Source organism: Anguilla anguilla, chromosome 15, assembly GCF_013347855.1.
Source record: "Anguilla anguilla isolate fAngAng1 chromosome 15, fAngAng1.pri, whole genome shotgun sequence".
NCBI classification, from domain to species: domain Eukaryota; kingdom Metazoa; phylum Chordata; class Actinopteri; order Anguilliformes; family Anguillidae; genus Anguilla; species Anguilla anguilla.
Genome location: NC_049215.1, coordinates 21424818 through 21450866, shown reverse-complemented (window position 1 = coordinate 21450866; position 26049 = coordinate 21424818). Strand labels below are relative to the sequence as shown.

Genomic DNA, 26049 nt, shown 5'->3' with positions numbered 1-26049 from the left:
GACCGTGTTGTTTTACATACTTAAGACTTTTATGAGACCGATTAAACAAACTAAGCACATAATATAGAGTAGGATGTCATTAACCCATAACACAAATTAACCTTTGTTAAATGGTAGTACTGTTAACCTCTATGTTTAGCTGTCACAGCATTATAATTTCCTCTGATTAAGAATCATATAATATTATTCCTCATACTATGCAAGTTATTGTTTTCAATTAGTTTATTATCATATTCATTATGATAGACAATAAATATATATCCTTTATTTCCAAACCATTGTTGTGTCTATGCTATTTCATTTATTTGGGCTCTACAGATGAGCCATACATTTATAAGCTGAAATATTTTGCATACTAAAAACCATAACTGATCATCCTGATTTTGGTATTCAGCATATTTTACTGTTCTTCAAATTGCATTGAAGAGTCCCTTCCATTTCTATCCAAATGGTTTAAAATGTTCCAGATTAATTTCTGTACGGAAAGACTCCCCTATGTTGTGAATAACAGGTTAGATGAAATTGTGGAAATCTTGTAATTTGTCTTTATGCATATTGGTAATAATTTAAGTCAAACTTTTGTGTAAGCAATGGCAATCCCAAACTATGTTAAATATGTGTGTTTGTCTGCATGTGTATGCATACAGACAATACAGGAAGAATACAGGCCATAGATGTCATAGATACTATCAGTTGGTGTTTATACAGTACATGTTGTTCAAATAATATAATAGTATTGGCACTTACCTGTTTTACATCAAAGGCAAAAAGCACATATTTCAAGTCTGGAGAAACTGAGTACTTTGTGAATTCATAAGAAACCTGAAAAATAAAGAAAAGAGTGCCACTGAAAAATAAATAATAAATAATTCACTGTGTGATAATGCGTTTTTCCCCCCTAAAATACCATTTCCTCACAATCCTGTTTTAAACAGTCGGTCACTTATCACAAGGCTAAGGAGGAAATGCCACAGAAATGAAGGTTGACATGAGTGCTTAGCCAAAACTGAAAGTTCATTTGACAGCTACATTGACTATAAAAGAGACACAAATCTGATTCTACTTGAAAATTATAATTAGTAAAACACTCAGGCGACAGGGGACCCATAGCAACACCACAGTACTGTTACCATAACAATAGCAGACAAGCATGTGGAAGGGGATAAATCTGTCTCTGATATGCGCTGGAATAGTAAGATGCAATTTGAGCATATCTGTAAAAGTCACTGTCATTGACAGCATGGGCAGATAACAGTGGAAATTGTCGCAATTAATTCTTCGCAGTGTCACAGATGTTCCATGAACGAACAGAGGGATCTCCAGGAGTGCTGTACTATATGAAACCCCTTTAAAATCAGGAACATAAGAATACATTTTTTCAATGATTTCTTACAACTGTCACATTTGTAGGACAAGTGGCTAAGAGAATAAATAAAACTTAGAAGTATAATGGTGTCAGCCATATTATTACCTGACTCTGGTCAAACTGTAGGGGTGGGAGCGAGGTTGCCACCAACTGCAATTATTTCACTCGTAACTTGACGCATTGTAGTCTTGTCTAGAGGGGGCATCAGGTAAACTCTCTCCCTCCTAGACCTCAGGCATCAAACTGCCCAATTCCAGTTGCCAAACCTTCATTTTTATACAGCTCCCTCCACTGTGATAGCTGTGATCCTTAGAATAGTCCACGGTGACTCACACAACAATTTGTTGATGTTAACTGTGCTTAATGTATTACTCATGTCCCATACAAAATTACTTATTTAAGGGGTCATAATTACTGAACTGTGACGGGATCCAGATAACAAGGGCATGCATAGTCACTTCATCTGCAAGTGGCATCAATTTACGCTATCCATTTGTACTGTGTTGGATCAACGGGCCAGCGGCCAGCTGAGGTGAAGATCATGGCGGTATACGATGGGGGGGAGGGGGTGCAAGAGTGCAGAGCTGTACAGTGCAGATGAAGGAGAACCGCAAGGGGGCATAGACGGTACTCACAAAGGTGGTGTTCTTCAACAGAATCTCTGTATCATTTGTGGCCACGTTGAATTTGATGACGTGGCCGTCCCGGTTCCTGTACACCACCTCCGTCTCTGCGGAAAAAGGAAGGCGAATGAACAATGGGTTTTTTTACTGGGCCAGGCCCAAATGAGGAAAGTCCCACTTGTGAACTGCAGACCAGCTCACCGTGAAACTTGTGAACAGTTACTGTTTTGAAGCTGAAACAAAACTGTCCACATAGCAAGCCAATGTTGGCCAAGCGTCTCAAGACAATGTTGGTATAGTTTTGGCAAGGTTGGCAAATTTTAGGCATCTTTGCCAATGTTGGGTCAACGTCAGCTTGCTACCTGGGCGCATTCTTCACTCAGTGTATGCCTTATGTCTACCTGAGCTTGTTTGACCATGGCTATTAAACAATCAGATTGGGAGATTTGCCCTGACTATTTATAAGTTAAATTTCATGACTGGTATTCGCCAGGCACTGTTATCCCGAGAGAGTGACCGTGTGAGCACAATGGTCAGCGCTTGAGGCGCAGTAACGTCCCAAGACCGAACGTCCAAGAAGTGCAGACTCGATAGGCAACCTTCTAATGACCCTATTGAACATTAAACCAAGTTATAACCACCCTACGTATGACGAACCACAGGCTCTGAAAACAGAAAAATAAGTTAGATTGTATCAGGTGTTAGGTAAAAGTGATAGAAAGGGTCCAGGTGGAGGAGCCAAAGCACAGTCTGAAGTGGTGTGCTTTCAGTCTGCAATAGAAATGGCCATTGCACATTCATGAATATATCTTAACTAGGGCAATGAGTCTGTTTCTATTACGTAACCCACAGGGATTGGAAATTGTATTTCAATTTTATATTCTCCAGAAGTCCCTGTAGGCACTTCAATGGTACAGATAAGTGACTAATTATATAACTGAGTGGCTAATTTTGAAATAAAAACAATTAGTTGACCCAATACAAGGAGAGTGAAGGGAAAGAGAAGTGAGCTTGTGAGGAATGTTAAGTGCACACACAATGTTAAGCATGTCTATGAGCAAACAAGTGCAGCATTATCCACCTAGTACTGTGCATGGCACGTAGACAGATTTGGTTTATTTTAAATCTTGCAAATTAACTATAAATCATACAAAGAAGATAATAATAGACTGACAGTTAAAAACAAACATCACTTAAGGTCTGAGATAAACACTGAGGGGGAATCATCTGTCAGAGGAAAAGATAGCCTTGAGCAGGAGCTTTATGTCATTCAAGATTTACTAGATGCATTATTCAATGCAACAATTCTTTAAAAGTTTTCCTGGCTGATACACTGTACTTAGTGCCTTGAATTTTGCGTATACTATATATTTAGATATGTGTATACTTCTACTAATATTAATATGATATTAACTAATACAGTAACTAATCAAAAATATCCATAATTGTAATTGACAATTCACACTGTACTCGATGGAGGGAGACTGGGCATGGTGAGGGAGTTCTGCCTAAGCTTTCGCAGATGTAATAAAACTAACCTTACTAACCTTATTTGGGACTCATTAGAACACAGAAAGTGATGATTTGCCAATGCTTAATGTACATGTGAGTGCTATGATATGAATGGTATAAATTCTCATCTGCGGGACTGCCCATCTGTGAGACTCAGACGTACTTCTTCGTTGTGTGAACTGACCCCCCTTCTGCAGAATAAAGAAGATTCAGATTTCTTCAGTTGTTACCTCATACCATTTCCTCAGGTTGGAGTCTTACAACATACAGATCTGGGACTCGTTACAAAGTGGAAAAAAAAAAAACTTTTGTCATTATTCTCACCCTTTAGATAACTATGGATTATGAGATATTATGAATTGCCTGAAAGATGAATTGCCATGGCAGGAAATATTATCAAACAATTCACACAATGTGTACACACATATTCATTCATTCATTCATTCATTCCAACAATGGCAATTCAATCAAATAACAGTAATCATGTGACATTTTGATGTAGCTCAGATTTTTTGAGGAGGATTTTTTTTTTCCTTTTCTTTTGGTTGGGGGTGCAAGTGGTCATGGGTCAATGTACTGTAAGTATACTGCCACTGTGGTGAAACACAGACACAGCAATGATAGAGTTTGAATGGGGACAAATGGAACATGAGTGATCTTTTTGACATCTGTTGAATTCAATTTAACCACACAGCCCCCACCGCCTTCCCAGGCTGCCCTTGCAATCATCTGGTCTGACACAACATTGTCCCACCCCCCTGGTGTGGAGGACAAGGGAGAGGGGTCCCAAATAAATTTGCTCTTAGGGCCCCCAAAAGGTCAGGGCAGGCCCTGCACACAACAGCTACACTTGGAGCAACTGTCCCAGCTTTGTCACAAGTAACATTACTAATGGATGGGTCTAAGTGAAAGTGGGTAAGTTTAATTTGATTACAAATAGCAAAATACCTAACGTTACTATAAAGTGTAGGCTACATTAGGTCAACTGGGGAGGCCTAATAGTTCAAATAAAATAAATAGTTCAAATGATATTTTTATATCACAATGTGTAACTCTGATTTAATATGATAACTAGTTGAATTTTTCCACCACACAGACAGGCTACTCCTTGCAGCTTCGGCTCCTGACGCCCATGCCCATCTCACGCAGAGAGGCCCAATGTTGTACGCAAAAACAAAACAAGGTAGGGGGATGCTTGTCGATTTCCTGATTTCCTAAATGAATGTATTTTGTGACGTGTTTGTGGCTTGAAATTGTGATTTCTATATGAAACAGGCCAAAACAGCAGAAGAAATGTATTGCATCTTGCAAACCTCAGCTGGAACTTTGCAACCTTTGTGAAACAAGCACTGGTACAACAAATATTTTGAATGAGCAACACAAAGTTTCACATCATAAAAAGATTTTGAATATCGTTGGCTCTTAATCATTCAAGGAACTGCAGACACTGGAGACACAGATGTGTTTAGTATGTTAAACATATTCTCACACAAAGCTCCTAAATGGAAAGGCACTTGACATGATCTTCACTTGAGTGTCATATTACTGTACATTGACAAAACCTTGGCAGCCACCCATGCTTTTATTCCCTTAATAAAATACAGAAGACCAACATTTAAAATGCACACTTGTCTTCATAAAATATAATCAAATGGGTACTTTCATAACGCATCATATTGATGTATTAATTAATTCCTAAAATTCTTGACAAAATAATTTTTTAAAAACTACTGAACTGAAGGGAGTAAAAAATCTGTGGCAGTTTATTTGCTTAAAATTAGTGGATTAGCCTTCAAATTTAAACAAATGCTCAGTCATATGAATTAAGCACAAAATTAAATAACACGTTCCGGTCCATTTAACAGTTTAAGTTAACCAGAATTTTAATAGAAGCTTCCAACTTCTAGGAACAAAGAAAGCCAATTGAATACTATTCAGTACTGCATCATTTATAAAGCAGAAATAGATTATGCATTCTGGCAAAATTAAAGACAGTTTCCTCAATCCTTTATACCAACATATACTTATGGATGACATTGGATGCTGTAGATGAAAACATTGTCTATTATAAACAGTAATGGCTCTTTACAGCTATATTGTTCATTCTGTGTCAAATGTCATGCTTTCTGACAGCCAGCCACTTATAATGGCTCGCAAATGTCACCCTCCTGCTGTTATTGGGAATAAATGCTTGGCCTCCTTCCTCTTCACTGAACAAAACAGAGAACACAATGGCATTCAACATTCCACAACTATGATCTTTTCTACTCACTTCAAAGCAGTCGAAAATATAATAGCAGTTGACGTAAAGAAAACTCAAGAAAACCTAGTTGTAAAAAAACATTCTCTTCCAGGCTTAAAAGGTGAATTCATATGTTGCTTCAATAAAGCATTGTGTGCGCCAAAAGCTGTTGTTTTTCAGTATGAGCCCCGGTGTTGCCATTTGTTGCAGTACTTGCTTTGAAGCTTGAATAAATAGTTTTGAGCCTAGCTTCTACACTTTGAAAGCCAGTAACAAAATAAAAGAGAGGGGAGTCATCTGTTGATATAAAATCAGCCCAGAAAATGTGGGGCTGCTGAGGCTCATCCTATTAAGAAATTGTTTTATTGCATGGCATGGGCTATGCAGTCGGATATCCAATCTGGGCCATTCCAGTGCCAACTGTGGCCAGCAATTAAGATATGCAGTACCGACTGTAAGTAATGTTAGTTAGAAAGCTACGCCACAAACCAGCTAGTTATCTAGGTCATTTAGTTGTTGTAAGTAGGCAAACTACAGAGTGCATATAGCACAGCAACAATTGGATTAAAACACAGGATATGTTGACAGCCAGCAAGATACTAATTAGCTATAGGGTTGCCAGACATTTGGTCAGACATCTGGTCAAACACAATATGAACATGGGAATTCTATTCTTCATTGCATGTATAGCTATTTCTCTCATGATGTGGCTTAGAATAATGGCAGTTTCTTCCCCAGCACTACTGTCATCCCACAGCACAAGTTGGCAGCACAATTGTTATGACTCTACCCAGTCATTAGCATCTTTATGTACTATACAGAGGCGGAGAGCATTGACTCACTGCTCAATGTGACACAACAGCAACTTTGCTCCATTAGAACCTGCAGAACCAAGACAAATGAAATCCTCAAATCACCACATATTTACAACTTGCTTCAAACAATGCACTTTGAGAGAGATTCCTGGAGAGGCATGTAATGTTGTCACTCATATGTCATCACATGAAGCACATAACTTTACTTATGCTGAAGAAAAGTCAAGCATACGATAAACAAGATAAACAGAGCAGGCTTATAATTAAAGCATCTAAAGTTTTTGTCCCATTCAATTAAACAGTCTATGCTCTAGAATAATCGCATTATCACAACTGTGTAATGTGCAGGGTATATCAGTAAGATCCACCAAAAGAAAACCTGCTGTGTTTAAAGTAATTCACCAGCAACAAGTAATGCACTGTAGGGAGCACTGATGATAGAAAATGATAATGGAATTGTGCAGGCATTCCCATCTTATCTCTTGGAATTGAGTGGGAAAAGTTTCTTTTCCACCACTCACTTTACTGAAATAGCTCATCTTTGCAGCTCATTAACCTGTACATGGAAGATAAAACGTTCAAAAATGCATTTCCAAAAAAATAAAATAAAATAAAGAAAATTTGCACATTTATAATACTATACCCCGACCCAATCCAACCTTGCCAGACAAACTGACTCCAAAGAGAAAGCCAATTCCACAAGTTGCCGAGGGGAAAAGACTAAAATGTTTGGAACAGTGGCTATGACCATCAATAATACTGTCTGGCAAAATTAGCTTTTCCATGGTGTTTCTCTCCAGCATAATCAGACTGGGAGCGAGATATCCTATTTCTTTTCTGAAGCGTGTTTTAAGTCCTAAGTGATTCTTGTTGTGCAGATCCTGTACCAAACAAGGGTCCATTAAAATGTGGGTTGGAGCTAGATGCCCTGGGAAAAAGCTTCTACCTCAGAGATGATCCAGATTACCCATTCACCCTCTGTGGCTTTCCATTTCAGCAACACAAACTTTGCTACCCGTGTTGCGCTATTGCAATGGACAGAGAGGAAAAATGGATAAACATAGCATAAACAAGACAAAACAAAGAAGCGTGTGCCTCGATAATGCATACATTTTGAAAATAGAATCTGTATCATAAGGTGAGCAACCACTACCAGGGGAAAAGGGGGAAAAGAAACAAACAAATAAACCAAAAAAAGAGCAATGGATTGAAATGTTATAGACAGGTGCCATAAAATTAGACTATCCATCATTGTCAGAGGCCAGAGGTTTTTTGACCAATGAGACCGAATCAGGCATTGGAAGAGTGTAAATCATTAACCCCCATCGCAGCGAGGTTCATTTTCTTGTCAACGATTTCTTTTTCCCGTCTACCAGAGACCTGTCATGGAACGGTAGCCAGACCTTATTTGATTGATGGCCCGGCCTTGCTTTTAATTACACCCAGCCCTGAGCATTTGTGCCTGTTATTACCAAGGCCCCTGCTACTTCTCAGCCATTGACATTGATGTTCTAATTGAATACAGCCTAAAAGATCTCAAGAACCTTCAAAGCCTGTGGTGTTTTACAGCACCACACTGAGCAACCCAGCATGGTTATTTTTTGTATCACGTCAATACATGCTTTTTCTTGTGTATGTACTGCCACTAATTAACATCATACTCTACTGCCTTAATGTTCTCAACGGGTCCGCAAACTTGAGCCCGAACCAAACCCAAGAGAGCCGTGCCTGAGAGCAAAGCCGACCAACACTAATAACAATTGAACTGAGCCTGACCTAGGGGGAAAAAAAAACTGATTTCCAGAAACGGCCACAGTGTGCTCTGTGCCAGTGTGCCTTGTAGCACAGCTCAGCAATGGACAGGGAGACAGAAAGAGAGAGAGATCTCCAAGACAAACTGAAAAAGCACCTTTTGTGCCAACTCTTATTTATTTCTGACGTGTCAAAAATAAGCTACTTTGATTATTTTCTATAATAATCTATAATAATTTTCTATATTATTCATTTATTTATGGCTATGTATTATATTGATGATTCTATTGATTATGGAAACCAAATTAATCTGTTTATCAAACATCAGGATGTGATCAAGAACATCTCTTCTTTATACGCAATTCGCAGATTGCACTGCCAACAGCCATAGAAGCACAGTTCTATGAGTCATTTTATTAACGCAAATACAAGATGCACATTATTTGAACAGTTAGGCTTAAGGAAAATATATAGCATTTAACTAAATTAACTAAATTAAAATAGGCAGGCTAATATAAAGCCGAAAACAAACAAAGTTATAAAGTAAAAGGCTGACATGTTTTTCTTTTACCCTGCATTCTCAGGGAACTTTCTTGAGAAGTTAAGCTAAACATAAAATACATTTTAAAAATTTCATTATGGAATAACAAAAGCAAGAAGAGTGCTCTTGCACTCAGCAAACACACTGAACTGAATGGTACATGCAGAAGGGTGGAGCAAACAATATAAGAAGAAAGAGAATGCTAGCTGCACACTGAAAAAGAAGGCATCAGTCTGACCCATAAAGGCAGTTATTCATTCAGCTCACATATTGCCAATACAAATGTGTGCAAAAGAAAAAAGCTGCTGAAGTGCACAAAAGAAAAAAATAAAATAAAAAAGGGGAAAAGGAAGAAACGTTTCGGTCTCACAAAGACCTTCATCAGTGCTGAGCTGATGCTTTTTTTGCAGTGTGCGGTTAGCATTCTCTCCCTTCTAATTCAAAATAACAAAAATATCAGTTAAACCTAATCGCAGCAAATCAACATTTCATTCTTATTAGTAGGACTACAAGCCCTGGTTTTCATAAAATGCAGTTTCAGAATCATGCACCACAAAGGAGAGGACAGCTCCTGCGCTACAGCCCTGAGGTCAGCTTCAATAAGAGAGGGCAGGATATGCAACTAGCATTGCCTGACATCCGTGGGAGGGAGTGGGAGAGAGTGGGGGGAGGGGGGAGGGGGGGAGCTGTAGCCCCAGCCTAGCCCATCTCCATGTCTGTAAAAAAATTGAGCCTGGCCTGAAACTACTGGTTCTGATTGGGTCCCATCAAACTTGGGTCGGGCTCCAGAACTCTGGTTCTCAACCCATGCCTTTGTTCTTGCTGCTTTTATAAACTACCCATACTGTATGTATCTATTCTATCTATGCTATGATGGCCGTGTAAGTCACCCTACATGAAGAATTTGCCGGATGAATAAATATAAAAATAATTGAATTATTGAATTGAATTTCAACAAAACTTACAGTACATAAACACGATGCTTAATTCACTACACATAGCTAAATGGAAGCACTACCTTCAATCCTTCAATGAAATAAAAATAGTTTTTAAAATACAGGTTTTCCCATAATTATGACTTGGTATCTCATAATTATGAGATACTTTGAGTAGAGGGAGCATGCACAATCCCAGTCAGCAGTTGTTTGCAGTAGCTGTAATTTGTTCACCTGCTGCTATAACTGTGGATTTGCACAATATGAGCCCGCTGGAAATCCAACTTCATGAAGGTAGAGCTGTATCTACAGTTCCTTGCATGACTGTGAGTAATAGCCACAAACATTTTTTGAGCAATATGCAGCTAATACCAGAGTTAGCTACCAGGTCATTTTCATCTGCAGTCCCTGGGTGGGAAGATGTAAAAAGTAGAAACAGACATGCACATACATGCACCTACATGCACACGTGCACACACACACACACACACACACACACACACACCCATGTACACGCACACGCACACACAAACAATGTCACCCTCATATTCATTGTTTCATATAAAATCCAATGCAAATGTCTCATTTCTGTTGTATTTAACTGTATTAAAAAGTATTATGCAAGACATCATTCTTACCATAAAACAAACTGTGACCCAATATGTAATCAAGAATGTGTTTGCTTAAACATTTTTAATAGGTGCTTAATAGGACAAGCAATTAGGGAGCACTAGCATTGCCAAGGGGATTTCTTATAAAGACATAAGATTTCAGCCACAGTTTTTTTTTTTTTTTTGTGCCTTGGGCTTCAAATATTTAACTATATTTCAAAAGCAGTTGCCAACAAAACATGTGCAGACGTAACATTTTAAGACATCCTTGCCATTTTGTGTATGGTCACACATGACAACAAATCAAATAACAATATACGGTTTTGACGCAATTATAGAGCCATTAGAGCCACAGTGTGGTATTAAATAGCATTTACTGTCACCATAATGTTTATTTTGCCCTCTATTAAAATATATAACTAACCCCTTTCAAATATTCAAGGGAGTTGATAATTATGAGAACAGAAAATACAGAAAGTGCTATGACTATGGTGATTATGAACTTTATCAAAACGGAACGCTTGGTGTTTATTTCCATGACCATGACGGAGAAAAAGAGGCCAGCAGTGAAATCCTAATTTTTGCTGAATCACTTGACGTGACTATCATAGGCCATTAGAAAAAAATACCTCAGCCTCCAAAGTCTAGCTCACGTGGACGAGAACCTTTTTTTTTTTTGTTGCCAAAAACAAAACGTGGCTTGTGCACTGCATGATCAACACAGCAGCAAGATCACTGCATATGTGTGGGCCAGGGGATTATAGGTTGAGCAGGTTGTGCAGTTATGTAGTGTAAGATAAAGCTTAAGATAATTAATTACCAGTTAACACAAGGTAACTGAAATGTATTATTTTGCATACCTGTCCTAAATACACACACATACATAGTCCCCCGACATACAGTAAATACATTGCATCATAAGAAAGGACAGAGTGCAAGGTCAGCCACAGTATAGCACTCCTTGCTCAAGGGCACGTCTGCAGCGTTTATGAGTACTATATTGTAGGTGTAACACCAGCCACCCTCCAACTGTTAGCCAACAACTGCAATGCACACATCCCGACCGACCAGTTCAGTAACAATTAGCTTAGATCAACTGAAAGGCCCACTCTCATCATCAAGCATTCTGAACTCTTTCTTTGTTCCTGACAAATGCTACTCAGGTTGTTTCCAAATCCTGTTCTTTCTCACAAGAGCCCAAACAGTCTCAGTTGATATAGTAATGCAATTAGTCAAAAGCTACATTTACGGTTATTGTTTTCATTCATTACAAAAAAGAGATTAAAAAACAAACTGATCATCTCATTAGCAGCCAAACTAATTTTTTTGTGTAGCCTAAGTGGTAAAAAATATACGTCAAGTGTCTCAACTGCTAAGGAAACACAGCTAAGGAAAAGTTAACTACTGTAATGCTTTTTGATTGAATAGAAGTCTCAACACACAAATTCTTAAGTGTAAGTATTTTTTTCACACCAGTCCAGAGATTGTTTATTTTCCATTATGCACAAGTGGAAATATCCTCCTCACGTAACTGCTCTACTGCAAGTTCCTTTTTTTGACACATCTGGGGACATGGATACTGTTTTCCTTTCCTTTTTTCATTTACCTTTAACAGTGGAGTTTTTCCCCTCCAATCATGTTCCCGCCCGAGAAACCATCCACAAATTGCTCTCAGAGGAGATGAGCAGGCTTTCGGATGTGGTGTTTTATTCATACGGTAACACTGTTTGTTTTACTCAAGCCATGGGGAGTAGACGGCTACTAAGCAAAACACTCTGTGTACTCTGTCCTTGGAATACTTCTGCCAAGAGGACTGAAAAAAAATAAAAGCAATGTATTCAAAGAGGATAGCTGATATTCTGAAAAGGTTGCAAGAACCTTATACAAACTTGACTGCTACTGGTTGTTAAAACTAATTGTTTTGGAAAGGATGAAACATGGTACTGGGTTGGTCCATAGCATGGATTGGTCCCATAGTCTGGTATAAAATCGATGTATCAAAGCAATGCATTTGCATTCTTTTAAGTGTTGCTCAGGGATGGGAGGGTTTAATTCTCATGACTACTTAGAAACCCCTGCTGCTCACAAACATACACACACACACACGCACACAAACACCATTATTACCGCCATGAAGGTTGAAATGTTTTTGTACCTCACATTCAACATGTTGTCTCAGAGGGGAGGAGTAGAAGTCCATGCTGAACACACATTATGCAAGTGATAAAACAGCCAGCAGAAGAGTAAATGTACTCACTATCCCTAATGGGTTGTCTGCCAAGCTTTAATGACTACAAAATTACATGGCAATAAACCAGGATTTACTTAATACCATTTATTTCCTGTGACTGATTTCCATTTAGAGATGCATTAATTAAGTATTTTGTGAAAAGTCTGAATTATTTTTGTCTGAGCCAAATGATTTGATTGACAAATATTTAAACAATAGACTGTTTGTGTCATAATTTCAGAGCTCGGTTCACGGCGGTACCAATATTGCAGGTATTGATTCGCTGGACGCGCTTTGGATAAACAACTAAAGCCGCTGGGGTTGCTGCATGGCTCATGCTGAAGTGTATGACAGTTGCCCATGGTCAGGTATGAAATCCAATAGCAGCGACCAGTGCTGGGTAATTAGTTGTAGTGTCACCACAGGAGAGAGGCTTTAGGTGTTATGATGTGACTGTCCTGGTCTCACTGCACAAGGACACATCTGCTGGCCCATCAAACACCTATCTACAGCAGCTGCGCATGAAATCTCATCCTCCAAGGCTCCTGAGTGGCTCAGTGTGTAACAGCACTTATCAACCATGACTGCTTCTTGGGGTTTGGAGCTTTGAGCCCTTGCTGTGCCATTACCCAAAAGTGACCGGAAGGAACACAGCTGACTTCACCCAGGCAGGGGTAGCGTAGTAGTAGTAATTTCCTGAAGTAACGTTGCTACCCTGTTAAATGCCTTCTGAAGTATGTCGCCAGGCACCGACAGACAGCCAGTGGTCATCAGTGAGAGGAACTCTGGCTGGAGAGGAGCAGGGGGAAATAATGATTTTCGTTTTTGGCTCAATTCTGAAAACATTACTAAAGACAGATTAATCATTTTTTAATAAAAACAAACTACATCCCTTGATTATGATTACACACCACAATGACAGTTCTGGGACCTACCATTCACCAGCAATCTGACCGTAAGTACCGAGAGTTAAATTTTACATTTAACCTCGAGGTGGGGTAAAAACTAACACGGTGTGGGGTACACCTAACAGTCTTAATACCTTTAAAAGTTAAGACAAAGTAAGGCAATTCAATACAATTCCATGTTATATGTTTTCCATGGCCTACCTATATCGATGAAAATCTATCACAAGATAGATTATTCTCTGGTTCCTGTCCAAAGTCTGTTCAATCCAAACAGCTGTATCAGTCAATGTCACAGGTCACCACGTAGCCTAATGTTAAAGTTGAGTTAAATATATTTACGAAGATATGGTCTGAGTTGAATAAATCCAATTAATTGGTTAATTAATAGTCCACTGACAACAGGTGAACAACCCTGTTCGCTTTAACCCTGCAGGGGGGAGGGGGGGGGGGACTGTCTGCATTTTTGTCTGGCTAGCAATCCCAGCAAGTTAGCATGCAATATCAAAACTATGCAATCTGTCGGTCACTAAAAGACTGTTTACAGTCTTTTACATACAGTTGGATTAATTGACATACACACACAATACAGTAGCCGAAATACACTTCTGGTTTAAAAAAAATCAACTTGCATATAGGCAAAACAGACTTCTGTCAATATCTCCCAAAATATTTATTGACCTCTCCCACTGTTCATTAGAGACAAATAGATGGTCATTCTACATGTTTAACCTCAAATGCATCATCCAAGCTCGATGCATCTACCTAAAAAGTCTGTTACATTTTACCCTGTGTTAGATTTTTCCCAGCTCTCCCCTAAGTGTACTGCAGGACTGCACTCACTTCAGGTTAATGTGATTTTTGAGGTGTCTGGATGTCGGTGGAAAATCAACAGGCAGATTTCAAATTAGGAAGAACAAATAGCTTAAACATTCAGTTTTGAACAAGTCCACAGATGGATGGCTCTCTTTGGATAACTATATGGCAGGCAAAAAAGATTAGCCTTCACATTCAAAAGGAGAGACCGGTAAACCGCGGCCACAATCCATTACCCCTGGCAGGTGATGGGTCCTTAGAGCCCTTTATCAGCTGAGTGATTTACATTGCATAAGAGATGTCAATTTCAAGTTTAGAGGTTCGTGGGTTATAAATCTCCAGGGCAAAGCTAATTGGAGGTTCTCTCCTAACACAGGTGCCGGGTTATTTTCAGAGTGAAGGCGTTGACAGTGAGCTATAAAGGTCTTGGCTCATTGGGAGCTGCGGCTACAGCAGGTACCCAGGTTCAACTCCCATTGCCACATTAAAAAAGTGTTTATGAGACACCTTGAAAAGGTCAGCTGCACAAAATCTGGAAAAGCATAAAAATAATCCACTCAAATGTATTTCTAATATAGATCCCATGCAAGAACCCTACGAATACACAAAAACAGCTTTATATTCAATTACTATTCAAGTCCAAATGAGAGAACAATAGACCTGATCACATTTTCATTGGAATAGAATGATTAAATCATCAAGAAAAAAATGATTTAAAGGCAGTGTCTGAAGACAAAGCAGTTTTTCAGTGAGCCTCTGTGTAAACAAACAGGCTGCCATCCCCCTTAAGTTGAGGTGTCCTCCTGTGTAAGTCCCATCAACCCTACGCATGAACACTGAGGTATAATAACACAAGATAGTTCATGCTGCTTTTAGAGTTTTTGTGATTCATTATATTTTACTTACCAGTGATATCAAAATCACCGTTTACTGTGTAGGAAATTATGTTTGGCAAAGAGATTTATCCAGTTACTGTAGCCATAGTGAATTCCCAAATATTTAAATTAATCTGCTGCACCATCCTCTTACTCTCAATATGCAATGTGTCCTTTTAAAAGTGTCAGAAAATCCAAAATTGCAGTATGAAGAGCTAAGTGAATAATTAAAATGGTAATTGGTATAAAACAAGTATCAAACAAGCTGAAATGCAGTGGTGCAATACAACATGCGACAGATATTTTAAATGACATGCTTACAATTATAAGAAATGTGTGTGCATCATGCCGTGTGCATTACATCATGCTGTGTGTATTGCATTACAAATGAACAATTAGAACAATGCAACCATGCATGATGTTCCTTCTGTATGTCTTATAATATACATTAGTCTTTAATGTATATTATATCAAATGCAAGAACAAAAGACTGCATGCATGCTAAAATTGGGTATGATTTCCGAGCTAACACACCACAGGGAATGCAGTTCTTCGGTGGGCATAGACAGCACAATGTTGAATACATTGCAATACTTCAGATTCTTAAATACTAATTTCAGAGGGGAAGGAAGCACTAGACCTTTTGGTCACACATATGCTATAGGGGAATGACTGCTGGGGTCATTCTATGCCAGCACAGATTGCACTAGCTCAGTTTTTCAGTCAGTCCTTCTTGAACTGAAATGGAGACGGCTGATTTAACATATCCCCAGACAACTCCATCCACTCTCCCACCAAAGAAACCATTTTTAAGATGTAAATTTCACTGTTCCTCCAATATACGGATGTCTACTCGTAGTATTTCATGAGTAACTCATGGATTTTACTCTTCCACTGCATAGCAAGTGCTTGGCTCTGTAGTCCGATAATCTCCGCTTTAAGCCAAAGGGAGCCCATTGTACTCTTGGTTTCACTGCAGGCGGTCTTGTAACCTTCTGTACTGGACTTTTCTCAACTGCAATGCTCAGGCACCATTCTAGATATGCCAACTGTAATATACAGTCCACAGTTAATGAAAACACCAGGGTGGAAAAAAGAAATGAAGTGATGTGTGATATGTAACTAACCGCAGGAGCCACTGCCAAGAATGTGGCAGCTGGCTGCTCACAGCACATCAGCCAAGCTGAGACAAAATCGCATCACCGCCTTCTCGATTACACCACCCAGAGGGACAGACAAAAATCAACTGGCCAGACACTACACATAGATGCATATGCATAATTATGATTATTTTCCTTGGTTTATTCACTAAATATAATTTTCCTTCCGTGCCGGTCCTGGTAAAATGTCTTCAGTTGATGTGCACGAAAAGGAACTAAAAAACAATTTGTGTTGGTAACAGCAGGCCGCATGGAGGAGAAACATGCAATTATTTGTAATGTGAATGAAGCCAATCCACACTGAGCCTAATTACAATCTGCGTCAGGCTGCAGTGGCTCATTTAGCTTAGCATGACCCCTGACAGAATGTGTCTAGTGCTGCTGCTGAAGAATTAAATAGGAAATTGTATGGCCGGTCTGACATAAGCTTCTCAAAGGGAAGTTTCCACCCTTCTCATAGCAATGAATTCCAAATTTTCATTTTTTTCGATAACTTTTAATTACCGGAACCTCTGGCCCAGGTTTTTCAGAGTGTTAAGTCTCTAATTAGCCGTGTGACTGTGTAGTCTGCGATTATGCCGCTACCAAGCCATTCTTGTTTGCACTGCAGAAAGAGGAAAGTGCAACTAGACATGGAATATTTCAATGATAATGCATCTGGTTAGTATATGACAAAAGAGAGCCAAACATAATCCCCAGTTACAAGATTACATATGCAAAAATGCCAGGATGCTCATTGTACTAGACTTCCATGGAGAATATAAATATGACATGCCAATGACCTTGGTCAGCACTGAATGTTTACCCCCATTTGTGTATGAATTGAGATATTAACACTCTTGTGACAGCAGTAGACCGTCTATGCTGGGTTGAGTACCATTGTCGGGCTACAAAGCCAGCTCTGTAAATATATAATATATAACAGTGGAACACCCAGCAACCCAGTACTGAATACCTCATAATGTACTCACCATCTCCACTTACAGTGCAAGTGCAACAGCATGTGCATTATCAGCCAAATTTAGTTAAATGCTAGTATATGTGTTTAAATTTGATTGAGCAAACCTACAATTTGAGTTAAACAAATGTGCTGTGATTTAAGTATTATTATTCATATTTAACCAAAGCAAACACAGTCATTTAATTCCCTACAACATAATTATAATGGCTCTTGCACTTAAAGTCTAACAACAGTACTGAAATGAGTCTCTAGTTAGTTATAATCTTGAAAAAGTAACTTGTGAATTTAGAAGGTTGTAAATATATGTAAATTAGGTTCTTACATTTAACAAAAAGAACGCAAGCCATTTAGCCTTTCAACATCACAGGGGTGGCTATAGCAACACAATTTGTGAATGCCTGAAAGAGGACACATGCTACTTTTGATGTGATTAAATAGAGTTGATTGTTACCCTTTTCCCATTTGCATCAGCACATCAGAGTAGAAAATGCATATGATCATTATAAACATGTGCGAGTGTATGTCGATGTCAGTATGACCATGTGTTTGTGCTTCATGTGCATGTGTTTGTGTGTGTGTGTGTGTGTGTGTGTGTTTGTGCATGCGCATGTGTAACTCCATTAAGAGAACAGTGACCATAAAATATTTATGGATAAAAACAAAACAGTTTTGCAGCTGGGCGATGGTTTACCTTGTACTACTGCTCAGGACCCACGAGCACAGTAAGTCAATGGCACAGTGTGTTCATAATATCAACTAAGATGGCAAAAGAGCTGAAACAGTGCACTGCATGACTTCCACGTGACAAGTGCCCTCTGAAAGAATGGGAACGATACAGTGAAATTTGTCATTTTTTGCTATATGCTTCAGGCAAATTGGACTTGAGATCAAACTATGAATTTGAGACAAAAGTACAATCGGCTTTTATTTATTCTAAATATCCAGTATTTACCCTTAATGCTCACAGTATGCGGTAATACAGTTAACTTTTATACATTTGGTGGTAAATGCTCACCAGAATTCATGGCAGTGCATACTATAAAGTGTGCAAATATGTTTTGTGTGTACTAGCTTTCAGAACACAGTCTCTCAACAAGCACAACATGGCACCACCTTCACGCATCTTGCATTAAGGTGTCTAGACTCATTGCTGGATATGATCAGCATGTTTAACTGAAAAAACAACAGTTTGTGTCCTTCTTGTTACAGCTGCTCCAGTGTCATTAAAAGGGACGTGATTACTGACCCCCCCCCCCCCCCCCCCCCCGCACACACACACCTTTTTTGAATTAAATGAAAACTATTAAATCAGACAGAATTAGCATAATCCTCCTTTTAAAATGTTAATGGAAACTTACACATCTTAAGATATAAACTAAATTCAGTTTTTAATATGCAGAATTTCAACTACCTGATAAAACTGGTCCCTTTCAACCTGTGTTGTAATCTCCAACAAGAAGAGGAAATGGAAATTAAATGAATTTAATGGTGGGTCAGAGGATTTAATTAACACCTGGTAACACTATGGTCACTTTTCCTTTCTAGGTAAGGGGTGCACCAGGTTAGCTCATGTTGTGCCTCCACTGCAGTGCATGACATAAATGCTCCTTAGAGAAATTTGGTCCAAAGAAATTTAACTTGCATGACATTTCCTGCATGAAAATGACATCTCAGGGATGTCGCTTTTCACATTTTCAGTTAAAATAGAATTTTAAAACTGTATGGGAGTAATTAATTATTAAATAATAATTAACTAATAATTATTAATTATTAATATGAATATCAAATATTTATTGATATCTACTGGCTACCGATTCCCAACCACAACTAAGAGGGCAATATACACATCAAAACCTTAGCAAAGGTGTCAAAACCAAAGGGAGGCGCCGGTCCAAACTTCGTTAACGGAAAAGGGAGTGCGTCCGCGCATAAGCCCTACCCCAGAATCACCAGCTCGTCTCGCGTAACGCGATGGAGGACACCTCCTTCCCGTGACACGGGCGGCGCGTAATAAGAGGATTATCTAATGGGTATTTCAAATCATTACAATCCATGGCGTGTAGCGGAGGGCGGTGCGAAGACTGTTGAGTGTGTCCTTTTGTTTGCCCTGACACTACTTTTACCACATGTACAATGGCTAACGTCAGTGACCCGTCCAAGCTCTTATTGGACTTTAGATTATTTTTTTTAAATGATGTGCAAGGCCCGGGTCCTGCTTCCAGCCTTACAGGTAATCTCTTGACAGAACAGGACTGGATTCAAAACTTACTGCATTACATTACTCTTAATATTGTACTTATTCATCATATCATTATTTAAAATCTATCATGGGATTTAAAACAAAAAGTAAACATTGTTAACAGTAATATATTTGAAATTATTCCACTCAGACTGCCCACCAGCCACCTTGCCTTTATGCAGGGCCACAATGGAATTAAGTAATTGACTTCTTTTTGTTATGCTATCCACGTGTAATTTTGAATGTGTGCAATTTTACATTGATATTGTTATTTGAGAAAGTCTGTTTGTACTATTAATTATCAAACAATTAAACAAAACAAAACTATGCTGCTGGACCTGAAATGGGACTTTCTAGGGACTAGAATGGGACTTCCCTTCCAGTGAAAATATCACTAACAAAGTACATTCAAACTCTTGTCAATCACACCGTGGCTTTTGTTTTCAAATAAAGAGTCAGATGGGATTAAACACAACCAGGCTACATACAACCAGACAGAGTTCACAGCTTTCCAAGAAAAAATTTTTTTCAGGTTATGATGGCTCATACTATCAACACTTTTTTTCTATAATTCTGATGTGATTCTGAGCAATCTCAAGACAAGCCATACACACTCACACAAAGACAGTGCTTTTTATTTTGAGTGCTGAAAAGAATTGAAAACCACAGCAAAATGCAAAGAAGTATTCAGAGAAAGTGAAAAGAAATTGGTATTCTTTTGTCAAATATGAAATAGGCCTATAGCATGGAAATATGCTCAATACATTTATGCACACAGCCTGAATAAATCTCTGACGTTCTCTCTCAATTTGTGTTTCCTTTTCATCAGAATGCTTTGAACACTTTGCCTGACAGTTGACAAGCTTCATCCATCCAGCCAAATATTCCCTCTCAGCGAGGCACAAGCAGCACTAAAGAGGGCATTTAATAGATCAATACGCCTTTCAGATTAATCCGGCCGTTGTGTGCTGCCTCAAAATCACTCGGTGGATATGCACTTAAGAACGAAAAAAAAAAAAATAGAAAGGAAAAATAGCCTTTCTATTTCCGTTGACTATTTTCACAGTCATACAGTAAAGTCAGGAAATGTCAATCCGGTTTGGTGAAGTAAAGATTTCAGGGGAGTTAAACAATGGGGATGACAGAAGAAGAGCAGAGGGAGGAAGGTGAATCAGAGAAATCAGCACTCCTCTCCACACTAACTGAAGAGATGTCCTCCCTCTAAAACAAATGAAAAATACAGTCATAGGAACAAAAGTTTCATCTGTAACTGGAGACTTCCTTTCTTGGTCATGGGTTGCCTGGCCAGGTCAGCATGTAATCTACACATTCCCCATAAGCTGGGGGATAATTACTCTATTCAAATTATTTTAATGACACTAATGCTATTTCAATAAACTTTAAAACTTTAATTATGTAACACTATGCTGCCTATCGTGAGTTAAAATACAGTTTTACATACATATAACTGTATGTATTTACTGCAGAATTGTATACTTATGTGTATTTAAAATGCATAAGTAAAACTGCAACGTGTGTCAGTTTTAAGATTAATATCCAATAAAATTTTGAAATATAAATCTAATCAAATTTATTTGTATAGCACATTCATTCTGGTTTCATTCATGTAATGGACTCAAATTCATCAAAGTAATCAATTCTCATTCCAAAGAGGAATCTGAAAACAACACAAGGAACTCAGCGAATGACAAATCCTCATTCCATCCAAACAGCATGACGTGTATGAAGAATGAACAACGACGGCGCACACTGTGAAAACGGGTGCGGAGTTGCGTGAGGGATGCTGTCCCTCCCAACAGGTGGGCCGACAGCGACCCGCGTGATGGAATTCCGCGCGACAGCCCGTGTACCCCCGACAGGTAGATTCCTGGAGGACGGCGGCTCGAAATCAAGAGCGGGGTTTTTAATTGTTCCGCTGGGAGAGGTACCATCCATGGTGAGACAGACAGGTGGCCGTTACACGGTCCGCGGGTCCGCTTTAATTGGGTTTCTGAAGCCGTACGGTTCCAGGCAGGTAAGAAAAACCCATCTGCTTCTCTTGTTTCCGAACGCACCTTCCGAGCAGCGGAACTAAAACATGTAAATAAAGTGAAATCTCTGTATCCAAAATACAACTGGATATGCTTGTTTTTGAGACCTGTTTTTTTGTGCCTTGTGTGTTTTTTCAACAGCAGCCATAGAATCTTATCCCTTTGCCCTTGTGATGACTCATAGTCAGTGGCTAGCAGGTGGCCCTGGTACTTCGCAAACAGTTGATTTTAGGTGACATGGAAACCTATTGGGTAGGTGTTCTCCACTACTAGATTGGTGGCCATAGTCTTTGGGCAATCCAGAATGTTTTCTCGTTGCACTAATGTCAGCCATCCACCAGGACAGTATACATGGTTGTAATTATCCAGTGTTGCCTCACAATATGTCTCTCACTATTCAGAAAACAAAGAGAGAAGAAACAGTGACAGGAGATTTAAATGGTGGCCCATTAGAGTCTCAAAACTGAAGTGCCTCTTTTCCCAGATTACAGCTCACCAAAGAATATTCTCCTTTGTGTCAAAATTTACAAATCAGGATAATTTATGTGATTTGTTCCTTTAAATTATAATTTTCTATGATCTATTTGAGGACTTCTTTTATCTCTGTATTTTATGTCATTTTTACAACATCACAAAACATTAAGCCTGCCTTGAAGTATAATGAAATATTCTTCAATCTGCCTTAGGTCAGTCAAGTTTTCCATATATGCATTTCGCTATTAGGTCTGCAGACCCACAGGACTTGATCTGTAAAGAAACATTGTCTTCGCTCCCATTCTGCTGGAGCCTTATCGGTAGCAGGCACCACTCTAAAATATTAATGAAGCCAAAACCATTAAACCATTAAAGACATGAATTTCCAATATCACCAAATGGCCAGATTCCCCTAACAGCCATTATTTTACTATGGTAACCAACAGCAGTATGTAAATCACTGCATCACCAGACTGAAGGCTCCACAGGGGCGAGTTAACAAAATGTGGTTTTAGGGTTATTAAAAATCATATCCAAACAGACTACTCATCTGGAAAAAAAACTATATTTAAACTCATTAACTCCTAAGTGTATATAATTCATGTTCTAATTCTATTTATCCCCTCAGGGCCGTTCTTACTAGAAATTAAGTGTTTCACATAAAATTAAAATCCTTTATATGCACTGTAGAAAATGAGGACAGTTAGTACTGCAGAGTCATAGGATAGTTGCAAAGAATTCAGTATGCAGGAATAAGCACATTGTAATGAACAGGCAAAAGTACAGACCAAGTTTCATTCGATTGTTCGGATCAAACCAGGTACATGAAATGTCATGGATGAGGTAACCATCCTCTGATTCAGTAAACTCAACAAACCAGCAGACATGGTTTCAAATGGAAACGGTGGGCTCCCCTCCTTCTCCAACTCCTTGCCTCTCCTTTCGTCCCCTCTCCTTCTCTCCCTCCATCTTTTCCCCCGCTTTTTCTTCTGTTTTCTCTGCAGCTGATCTGGCTTTGCATCCCAAGCAGGTGACAGGCAGGTGAAAACAGAAAAAAATATTTTGCCCAACCAATATATTCAGGCCTTATTCTCTTTGGCTGCTGATCTGGAGTCAGTGGGGAGTAAATAAACGTACCAGGGGCAGCTTCTCTCATTCACCATATAGCATGACCTGACCAATCAGCTGCTTGGTGATCAGATCAGGTGACAGTAATTGGCCAATCATTTGCCAGAGGTTTATGGGTAGGCTGAAGCAGCCCCCTTGACAATGACAGTCACTACCAGTTGGGTGTACGTTTCTCTGAATTAGGATTTACATTTCCATTGTTACCTCTGTCCCATCACCCAGTTGTACAACCCCACTACTGAAAGCTCTGACACTAGCAGCTGCCGTGCAGAATCACTCTGCCCATTACTCTTACACCTCAAGGCTGTCGTGTCCCGGTTTGCCAAGGAGTGAAAGTTCTAATGCTAACCGCTAAAGCACTGCAAAGAATCAGGAACATGTCCTACCCCTTTCCAAAAGGCACAGAACGTGTTTACAATATATTCTGCAGGTCAGTACACACACACACACACACACACACACACACACAAACAGCACATGCAGTATGTATTCAGAAACATTAATTTTTGCACATTTTATGGAATGCATGTCGTAAAACAAATAATAAAAATGTATTATACCAATTATAAATCTCACAGAATTGCATGTTTTAAAAACCTAAAATGTGAAATTCAGAATGGAAATAATATTTATATTTTGCACATACCTAGTATGTTTAGACATAAATGTGTGTTTGAGTATGCATGCATGCATGCATGTGCTTGTGTTGCGTGTCTGTGAGGGTATGAGTCAGTGAGTCTTTTTCCAGTGCCGTCTCTACAGCACCTGATCTTTCTCCTCCTGTCGTGATCGGAATGAACGGACTGTACGCTACGCTGCTCTCACAGACTGGGTGATGGCTCTGGCTGACATTTGCTGAGGGAATGCTGCAGACCTGCTTTAACATTAGGCACAGCTTCACCCAGTTCAAAACAATACAGATCCATCCAAACAAACAGCTGGCACACCCGAAATCTAAGCTGCTTTTTAATGGCACGTGTAAAGCAGCTGTGAAAAAAACGACATCTCCGTGGTTACATGGGTGAACTGCGTGGAAAAATGTGTGAGATTATAGTATTTTGAAATGGTGGATTTCTGTAAAGATGCCACACTTTACTACTGCTAATACTAGTATTTTAAATGAAGTGGAGGGCAACTTTTTCATGACCCACATACTGTAATGTAAATTTCTGCCAATAATCAGGCACAATACACATATGTCCACACACACACACACACACACACACATACAGCAGTATGTGTACATTTATAAAATTCCTGGTTACCAGGTAAATGATAAAGTGCCACAGTGTCTGGACAGAGTGTGGGCCTAACGGACTGCTAAAGACCAGACAGGGAGCGCACGGTCTGAGCTGACTCCCCCCTGCCAGGCCGCAGGTGCGAGCGCAGGTGTCAGCGGGCAGAGCCAACATGGCTGAAACCGCGCTCCCCCCCCCCGCGCCCCGTGGGGCTTTCAGACGGCCAGCGTCGCCTGGACCCCCGCCCGCCGCCGCCGCCACACCGCTGCAAACGCTTTCCGCTTGAGCCCTGTCATTACACAAAAATAAACCCTGTCGCGTGTCCTCTTTGTGCCGCCGGTGAAAGAGGCGCTCAGGGCTCCATTGTCACGGCTGGGAGGCCAGCGATGCGCCGGCGGTGTGTTTGTTTGAGCCGAAAAGCTTTTCTCAGGCCCCGCCTCCGTGTCCGCTCGACGGGGGAAAAGTGCAAAATAGCTTTTCGCACACCGCGCCAGCCACCGGGCGCCCGGTGCTTTTGCGCAGTCTTGTCGGGATGGCACAAAAGCGGCGAGCAGCAAAGTGACGCTCAGGATAACACCAGGCCTGTCTGGTAGCTCCCCTTTCTCCTCAGTGCACAAACATGGCACACACACCAGCTTGTCTCGCAGCAAGTAGCGTTCTGTGTTGCTTTCACACAGAAAGCAGAACAGACATATGATGCTGCTAGAAGCCGACACAAAAACGCTAAAATGTCCATTTGTGCTTTGTGAGCATGTGCTTCGACAGCATATGAGGACGCTTATGATGGGCCATTTTTTCACATTAGCATTCTTTTTAGCCAAAGTCTTCCACAGGTAGGTGGCAACAATACCATATACTCCATCACAAAAAGACAGGTCATAATACTATATCTTCCTCACAAAAGGACAGGTGATAATACCATATACTTCCTCACAAAAGGACAGGTGACAATACCATATACTCCCGACATAAGGCAGATGGCACACAAACAATAGTTGAATTTTACAGCTGTCCCCTGAGGTGAACTATAAATATTAACACACTGTCGTGAGGCAGTGTGTGAATACGTTATCGGGCTGATAAAACACACTAAAAGGCTGTTGTGTGAGATGGATCTTACGGTCTCGCTGTCGTCCTCTGTGCGTGGTCAGAGAGCCAAGCCTACGATCGCAAACGAGCTTCGGCCAGACGCTATTACCGCCGCCGGGCCCTCGGGCAGAGATCTGCCAGCATGGAGTCCTTCCCCAATACATCACTGTCCCCCCTCATTCGCCGGCTCCGTTGGCAGGTGAGAGCCAATCGATGAGCCCGCCATCATTAGGATTCCGCTTAATGGGCCCTCGCTGACAGCCGCCGCTGCCACTGCCGCCAAAAACAAGCCGAACGACACCAAAGCAAAAAAATAAAAAATCTTTTGAAGAAATGAAGTGAACACACACACAAACATACACACAAACACAAACACACACACATGAACACATACACATCATCATTCCCGGCCCTGCCATCGTGTATCAGTGCCGTGATCCACAGCCTCAGCCACTAAACTGAAGGAAACCAAAGTGAATCATTAAA

The 26049-nt window shown here is 39.9% G+C and overlaps 1 protein-coding gene across 2 annotated transcripts in view; it reads right to left on the bottom strand.

Moving 5' to 3' along the window:
- Positions 1-26049, bottom strand: part of LOC118214632 (inactive dipeptidyl peptidase 10-like) — a 169166-nt gene that overhangs the window by 41875 nt on the left and 101242 nt on the right. For both annotated transcript variants that reach the window (XM_035394750.1, XM_035394751.1), the window contains exons 4-5: positions 2002-2096; positions 748-822 (exon numbers count right to left, since the gene is read on the bottom strand). In XM_035394750.1, coding sequence (XP_035250641.1) covers positions 748-822; positions 2002-2096 — 170 coding nt within the window. The remainder of the gene's footprint in view (positions 1-747; positions 823-2001; positions 2097-26049) is intronic.